We start from the raw sequence: 8,920 nt of genomic DNA on the forward strand, positions 1-8,920 counted from the left end.
CTGATGTTGGGGTGCAGGCACCAGCTTGGTATTTTATAGAAACATGCAGTTGGAAGAGACCCTCAAGATCATCAAATCCAACCATAACATAACTCTAGCACCAAACTATGTCCCTAAGAACCTTGTCTATGTGCCTTTGAAACACCCCCAGGGATGATGACTCCATCAGTGCCCTGAGCAGTTTGTTCTACTGCTTCACAACCCTTTCTGTGAAGAAATTTTTTCCTAATATCCCATCTGAACCTTCCCTGGTGCAACCTGAGGCCATTGCCTCTTGTATTCTGAAGGTGTCCAGCTGTGTGCCAGGGCTGCTGTGGGCACTGTCCTCCGAGCTCTTCCCAACCTGCAGTCCTAGGGAGGTCCCTGCGCACCCCCACACCCTGAGCCCCACCAAAGGGTCATGACTACAAAGTAAGCCCAGCCTTACCTGAAGTGTGTGCAGCGGCCTGGCTCTGAGCTGGCCTTTGAGGCAAGGCAGGGCCACTGCAAGTCCCAGCACAGCGTTAGATTTAGGCTCAGTGGGAAAGCACTGAAGGAAGGAGGAAGCCAACTCCTGTGTCCCCAGTGAGCTCCAGCCAGGCGTTCCCAGTGAAACCAGGACTGCTTCTGGAAGGTGCTGAGAAACTGCAGCCTGGAGGCCTGGGGCACTGGGCAGTGCTGAGGCAAGGCTGGAGCTCAGGGGACAAGAATGCTGTGCAGGAACAGTGCTTAAACGCAGGTCCCCAGCTTGGCCTCAGCTGACTTGTAGGACTAGGGTGGAATAAAGAGAGGGAAAAGACCTTCTGCTCATGCTAGAATGCTAGGATGGCTTGGAAAAGGAGAGCTTGTGGCTAAGCTTCAGCCACTCAAGACACTGAAGGCATTTAAAGGATTTAAATTACTTCTTACTGATAATATTTTGTTATTTTTTTCAAAAAATAGTACCCAGACAGTAAGAAGATATTTTATTGAGAGATGCTTTTAAAAAACAATTTATTGTTCACTATGTGTAATACACTGGTAGCCACTGCCTATGAAGAAAGCATTCAGAGTATTATAATATATATATATATGAATAATAAATAATCTAGTTGTGACATTTTAAGATTGATGAGGCTTTCTCTTATGCGACTGGTAAGTAGACCTGATTTCTGAATGCTATTGTAATAGAGAGATGACTATATTAATTCTATTCTAATAAGTAAAAAGATAAAATATTTAAATTATATTAAGTATCTAAATTTACATACAGTACCCGTCTCGGTATGTATTTTATTCTAATAAGTGAAGGGGACTGGGTTAATACTGAATATGCAAGTATGTTGTATATGCAAGTATCAGTCAATGCTCATGCTCCCATGAAAACAGATTGCTGTAAAATCATACACTAAACAGAATAAACCTATAGTTAGAGGATTTTAATTTCAAGGTTCTGCAAACTGTGAAGTTCAAGATAAACACATTGAGCTGAATATCTTAGCTAAGCTCAGATAAACATCTTGAGTGCCTTTTCACAATTACAGAGCAAAGGCATTTGAATAACAACATACCATGTTATCAGTGGCTACAAGAAGTAACTCCAATTTGCACTAAATAATCTCATTGTGAGGGTTTTCCCAGGTCAAAGCTCTTTCTACTTCTCCACCTTAGCAATTTGATAAAGTTAAGACTCGCGCTGAAGATTTTGTCATGATGAAAAACCATTTTGTAGAATATATCAATGGGTAGATCTCCATTTGGATCTGCGTATTTTAGAGTTGTCATTGGAGTATACAAGGTGTTGGTCTGATGGCGAAAAGGTGGGTTGTCTGCAAGAATTATCTTTACTGTATGCTGTCAAGAACAAGAAATAGAATTATTAAAGAACCTTTACCAAAATAATAAAGTAAAAACCTAGTTTTCAGTTAAGCAGAGGAAAAGTGGAAGAATAAAGTACTAGAAATATGTATGTGTAATTTACATTTAATTAAGTCTTATTAAATCTAATGCTTCTACCAAAAAAACCCCACCAACCATGCACTGCAATGTAAATTACAAAGAAGAAAAACATAAAAGACAAAAGAAGATGGAGAATTTTTGATGAGTTACCTCTGCAACGTCTTCAGCACTTTGTCCCAGGCTCTGGAAAATTTGTTTGTAATTTTTAAGGTAAATATTAGTAAACATCTCAGCTGTTTCCTCATCTGCAGCTGAAAGATCCATTTTCATTCCATCTTCAAACACTTTTCTTTCAAACTCTGTAACTACTGGGCCTGGTTCAATCAAACTTAACCTGTTCAAAAATCAAAGTTACACTGGTTATTGACTGTCCTCCGTGGGAAATGCACCTCTCTGCGCTTCTCAGAAAAGAATATTGAAGAGTTGCATTGTGAGTACCTGTTAACAAGCAACATTAAACAGTACATTCTGTAAAGGCAATGCACACCACACACTCCTTTCATCCACACGTAGCAGCAGAAACCAGCGCAGCTTAAATTTCAGGGAAGTGCTGTAATTTAGTTCATGGCAGAAATGAGTGCAGTTGTTATCTGCTGACTCACAGCTGTGGACTCTAAGGATGATTTATCCATAAGAATTTACCAAATATTAAGAAAAATACTAAAAAGATTGTAACAAAATTAGTGACTTTCTGGACAAAATCCTACACAGATTTCTTTGTTACAGCTTTCGCACAATAATACTAGAAGTAGCTGAAAGAGAGGGGAGGAATTACACAAACATGGATTTGCTTTGTCAAGCTGTCAGTGTTACATAATTCAAGATCCATCTACAATATTTTAATAAAACACAATATAGAGAATTTTGCTCTGGGTGAACAGATTTTGACCGCTGCCAAATCTGAAAAATTTTCTTTTGCTCACTAGTATATTATAGCAAATCACTCAAATACTGGTCAGTTCTTTCCTGGTTCTTTTCCTCAGGCAGTAATTACTCCCAGCCACTGTATTTATCAAAACACTCTTCAGGATCAGACCTCTTCTTAGACTTGAGTTCTGATCAGGCTCTTCTTTAGAACTATATCAGGCTATTGCCCCTCAAAGGCTGCTGAAACTAAAGCCTTTTCTTTTGCACGACTCCTCACACTGGCCCTGGAACTTTTCTCATTCTACATTTTTTTAACCCCCTTTTTTTCTGTATCTTATACTCATGAAATCTTATGAATTCTGGAATATCCTTGTGTATCAGTACAACATATTTATTTTAAATTCCTCCAGACTTTTCAGAACAGTATGCAAAAATCACAGCTTGGATGCTGCTTTGTCTCTAAAATCCCATGGCAGCAGCTGTCTCTGCTTCCAGAGCACAAGGTCTAAATGCTTATGCACACAGAGATGCAATGGATATTTAACAATTGTTGGACTTCACACGAAGAATAGTAGCAGAATTACACAAATGTAAATATGCATGTGACAAATCAAACTCCAAAGTCCCACAGGTGATGAACAGGACCATTCTCTTACATACTGCCTTAAACATTAAGAAACAGTACACCACCTTCACAGTATCACAGTATGTTTGGGATTGGAAGGGAACTCAGAAGATCATCTAGTCCAATCCCCCTGCCAGAGCAGGAACGCCTCACCTCCTGTCCTTATAGGTATCTCACCCTGTGTTCCATTTAGATGGATTTCCATTTGGTCTCTCTCTATGATGAGCCCTTTAACTTTTTTATCTGTGAACTGCCTACAAAGTGTGTTATCCTTTCTAAAGAAAATATTACAGGTTGATTTTATAACTTTATTCCTATGATAGTCTACACAAGAATCTGTTTTCAGAAGTGTTACATAAACTGTATTTTATCCAAAGCTAAACAGCCTTCAACTGTTCAAGAGGAAATGTTTATTTTAGCATCTAGATCTTTTTATTTGCTTATGTAGTGTGAAGAAGCTGGACATTTCTATGCCTTTTGTGATGTTCCATTTCCATGGGTTTCTCAACCTATTTCTGCTAGATAACAGCAAGCTTTAAAAATCTGTTTGCTAGCTCTGAATATATTTAAAACTATCCAAAATACAGTTTACACCAGTGGCTGAATACTTACTGCAGCTTGAACTTGAGTGCTTGTATAGCTAAACTTTCACAGAATCCTTCCACAGCAAACTTAGATGCAGCATAAACATCATTAAATAAGATACCTGAGGGTACAAACAAAAAAGTAATGCTACAAAGCCCTTTTTTCCAGATAATAAAAATAAAACCATCTTAAAAATTCAATAAAAATCACTAGAATCTGAGTTAAAACTAAAAAAAAAAAAAAAAAAAATCAGCACTCTGCAAGTTTTGTTGTTAAAATGTCTTGAGAGTAGATGTGTAGTACCATTCTACCTAGACACATAAAAATCAGGTCTAAGTGCTGTGCTTTTTATAGTTAAATCTACAAAGCACAATAGTTAGATGTGCTAGTTCATACTTTTTCCAGATAAAAAGAGGTAAGCTTTAGATTTTGAATGCTGAACTCTTAGTTCAAACAAACAAAAACTCACAACTTGCCTTGTATTCCCATAACACTGCTTATTATAACTATATGGCCACTCTTTCTCCTCTTCATGTCAGGCAAAATCTCCTTCAGGAGTCGAACCAGTCCAAAGAAGTTGGTATCCATCACAGTTTTCATTTCCTCAATGGTCTGACACTCAATAGGTCCAATGAGCCCCATTCCAGCATTGCTGACTGCACAAAATGGAAAACAACAGTGAGCTATAACCTCCATAAACACTAACCTGTAATCTTTACTGGAAAGCATTTGAAAGTAAAATGAGGATTAACGATTAAATGATCCTTAAATAATCCTTAAAGAAAGGATTAAAAGATGTTACTCTGTCACTAAACCTTTGCAAATACACTTGAAATTTCCATTTTAAAAATGTTTAATTACGCTTTTAATCCAATTTAAATTATCTGATGTTTTGCATTTTAACTGATTTATTCCTGAACAGTAATTTTTCTTTAAATTATAAAAAGATTACAGGAAAATTTGTTTATAATCCAGTGTTAAGGATTAGGGAGTACAGACAACACCCACAGGAATGAACAGAAGTCTCCATTCCAAAAATTGGTGGACCAGGCCATATTTTGGTCTGCTTTTCATTTTGTTAACATTCACATCTGCAAGGTAAAACAAAAACAAAAAAACAAACAAAAAAACCCTCACAAAACAAAAGAAAAACAAACCACACACTTCCATTGTTGTTTTTGTTTTTTTTTTTTTCCCTCCTGGATATTTGTAAGTGGGAAATGACTGATAGAACTGGCATTCTGCACTAGAAACTGTGTGTCAAATTAGAGTATAATACAGTTCGCAGAAGTAGCTTGTTAAGCAGTGCTTTAATAATTAATCAAAATAAAGGCAGGTCCAAAACTTTCTATTAGAGAAGATTTAATAGTTGATGGTGTAAGCAATTTCCATCTTACTAACACGTTAATATTTATTTTTAGCCAAGCAGTCTGAAAACACTTCTTGTTGAATGATTTGTAAAGTACAATTCTCAAGACAAAATGGAAGTACCCTTAACATTCTTTGCATTGTTCCAGTTCCCAAATGCGGTTTGCCTTCCTTGTACATAGGGCTACGCTTCATCGATAAGGCAGAAAGTCTTGTACATGAAATGCCAATTTAGGCAAAAATTGTCACATTTACTACAAACTGTATCATGCAAGACACTTCCTTGTGATCGAGTTTCTCCTTTGTAAACATGGCGAACAAGCTTCCCTACTTCACAGAAGCATTGTGAGATTTAATCCATTCATGTCTGCATGAAGCCTTAAAAATCTTGAGCAGAATACACTATATAATTATTATGACTTTGATCCTTAAAAAAATACACTAATGAAACTTCTCCAGAGCATTTGAAAAGCTGTTTAATAGAAAACTGCTATCTGTTCATGGCATGCACATCGTGTACTTGCCTAGGACGTCAATCCTTCTGTCAGGGATACTATTCACACAAGTTTTAATAGACTGTTCATCACAAACATCCAGTTGTTTAATTTCGAGGGTTTTGCCCAGCCTGTGACCTGCAGCTTCCTCGAGTGGCTCTTTCTTGGCTAGATTGCGCATCGTGGCATACACTGCAACACACCAGAAGCAACAGTTATCAGAAGTAAAACTTTCCAGGGCAGTCTTACTGAGAAGCATTAAAGAATATTGCTTTTACATGTATATCTTAAATATCAGTGATAGAACCCAGATACAAATTTAAGGTAGAAAGAATCTATTTTCAATATATATTGCCACTGATTTCCTGGAGTCTTGTTCTGAAACCTTAATGAAATTCAAAAGGACAATTAAACCACTATGCACAGGAAAAACATAGAGTGTATGAAGATAATATTATCACCAAAACTTTGAATAACGAGTATCAAGTTATGCCACCAAATAATTTTTAGGTACATAAGGCCTAATTTTGGATTCTAGATGTAGTGTTTTGTTGTTTATTTTTGGTTTTGTTTTTTTTTGGGGGGGGGGTTTGGTTGGTTGGTTGGTTTTGGTTTTGTTTTTAAACACCATCAACATGTTTAGCAGAACAACCATAATTTTATTACAAATGGGATCAGATGCTTCCTTAGGTTTGCAAAAATGTCTATTTTTGCAAGCTACTTCTCAAAATAGAGATTAAGTTTATCATTATTGTGGCCTGAAGAAGACTGTGGCCCAGAAGACTGTGAATCTGCATCCAGTCAGTTAGGAGTAAAATACTGTAAGAGTAAGTGTGAGAAACTGAATTACCAGAGATTGCTGTATTTGCCTTGCCAGCCATTTTAAATCATAGCAAATCTCTCATTTTGCAGCAGAAAGACAAATCCCAACCCCTTTTTTCACCCCGTTATGCCTACACAGGGCTGGAATAATAAAACTTACTTTAAGGACAAAATTGCAAATTTAAGAACTGTTTTCCTAAATTCTTTTATTTGGTCCTCAAATGGGCATGTACCTTTCATTCAACAAAGATTTTAGTAGCCAGAAGCAAAGCTAACTACAATTGTGAATGTATATCCAAGGTAGCATACCTCAGATGTTTTCAGCTATTTGTTTTTATACTAGTGGTTTTGCTTTTTTTTCCTTTGCAAACTATTCAATTCAAGTAGCTGTTCAGCTTCGATACAGGTACAGAAACAGCATCTGCTTACAGAAAGCAAGATATTTTCACTGTATTGCATTTTCATGACAGTAGGAGAAGGGAAACTAACAAGAAACAAGTCACCAAACTGAGTACAATCACCTGTTAGATCACAGAGGAAAAAGCAGTACTGCCTTGAAGAATATTTTTCATAAAGATAAATAACAGATATATTGTTACCTTTAAATCTTTTCTGTTCATCTTTTGCCATTTTTACAGCTAAGGCAAATCCAATTCCTGAGGAGCAACCTGTGATAAGGACATTTCTTCTCGCCATTCTTTCCACAAGGTGGTTCAAGCAACAGTTCTTGTTCAGAGGAGCAACAACCTAAATGTAGCTCCAGTATCATGTCATTGGCCTTTAATGCTATCTCCAGCTTTCCTGAGTCAACAGATCTGAAAATGCACACCTGGGCCCCACATGATTAAGGGATAATCTCCAACTAGACAAAAACTAGACAAGCACATGCTCCTGCATGAGTTTATAATCTGCATTATCAACATGGGCTATATTTAACAGAAACTTGATTCATCTTTAAAATGAGACGTTTGTAAACTACATGGACTTTTTAAAATAGTGGAATAACCAGTTTCTATACTCCTGGCAGGAACAGCCTTGGCCCAAATATAGTTGGTCTGCAGTGTCAAGTCCTCCACTCATGTCTATGGAAAATAAACTGCACCCAATGTTGGATCCCACTGCTAAAGGTGTTCACTCTTGTGAAAATTATAAACCAACCTGAGTGACAGAAAAAGAACCACCTTAATTAGCAATTAGCCTTCTGAACAGCATCCAGCTAATTGCAATGCCATTATATATAGAAAAATGTTTTCCAAGATTGAATAACTCCACGTTGAGGTAATGCAGGATTTGCAGAGATGTAAACTGGTTAGTTACTTAAGAAAAGTAGGACTCTACAGAAACGTTTAACTGAAATTATGATATTAGGGAAAAAAAAGACCCTCCTTATCCAAACAAACAAATTTACTTGAATGGTATAATGGATGGAATCATTAATTTCTTAGACAAACAACAAAATAGCAATTCTCCCATGAGAAAATGTAATTATGATTCTATTCATTTATCAGGTTTGATCCCCAGAGTTCTACCAGAGAAGTTAGCATTGAGATACACAATTTTAGTGCAAATGCTATTTAGCTGATTCAGATATTAGGCAAATTGCTTTTGCTGCTCATGCACATTTATATTTAGTGCGTGTAGGAGGAGCAAGTGAGGCTTTATGCAATGCTACGTTAGTAGAATTCCACTAGTGGTATGATGCAACTGTAATTCCAGATTGGTTAGATTTTCCACTTGAAATCCTGGTGTGAAGGGCTTACATGTTCCTTTGCTTTAAAAAAAAAAAAAAAAGAAAAAGCTTCCTGAAATTCAATGCATCGATTTCTAGCCTAAAGGCAAACTGATCTACCTAAAGAGAGGAAAAAGAAATCGTAGTTTAATATTTTTCAATTATCACACTGGTCACCCTAGTTCTAATGTTTTTCATTTACTATTATGGAGAGAAACAAATAACTTGATCTAAAACACACAATATATTTATTTCCGTAAGTAAACAGTATATTTTAGCTACATCATAATTTTCATAGTAGCAAAATAAATAATCTGAAACTGCAGGAATACTTTAGATTAGTGTATCTTGACCTTATCAAAGGTAGCAAAATATGTGCCTGGCTTTGCATAACTGCCTAAAGTTGAACAGTTGCATTTGTGGAACGTGTTTCTATAAGCCGTGAAAGACCTACCTACTACCCAAGGAGTTAATCACACTTCCACCTGCAGAGCTGCTGAAATACAACAGATA

The 8,920-nt window shown here is 36.6% G+C and overlaps 1 protein-coding gene across 2 annotated transcripts; it reads right to left on the reverse strand.

Moving 5' to 3' along the window:
* Window positions 1–1,025: 1,025 nt before the first annotated feature.
* On the reverse strand, window positions 1,026–7,375 carry LOC309440406 (retinol dehydrogenase 8-like). 2 transcript variants are annotated; one of them, XM_082054018.1, is made up of 6 exons: window positions 7,278–7,375; window positions 5,887–6,048; window positions 4,471–4,650; window positions 4,022–4,115; window positions 2,068–2,251; window positions 1,026–1,812 (listed from the first exon to the last, which is right to left on the reverse strand). In XM_082054018.1, the coding sequence occupies exons 1-6, from the start codon at window positions 7,372–7,374 to the stop codon at window positions 1,579–1,581; spliced, it is 951 nt and encodes a 316-aa protein (XP_081910144.1). In that variant the 5' UTR covers window position 7,375; the 3' UTR covers window positions 1,026–1,578. The 2 variants fall into 2 exon arrangements, with proteins under 2 accessions (XP_081910144.1, XP_081910143.1); XM_082054017.1 differs by having other exon boundaries at window positions 4,471–4,646; window positions 5,883–6,048.
* Window positions 7,376–8,920: the final 1,545 nt, after the last annotated feature.

The sequence above is a fragment of the Streptopelia decaocto genome (assembly GCF_964273445.1).
Source record: "Streptopelia decaocto genome assembly, chromosome: 5".
NCBI lineage: Eukaryota > Metazoa > Chordata > Aves > Columbiformes > Columbidae > Streptopelia > Streptopelia decaocto.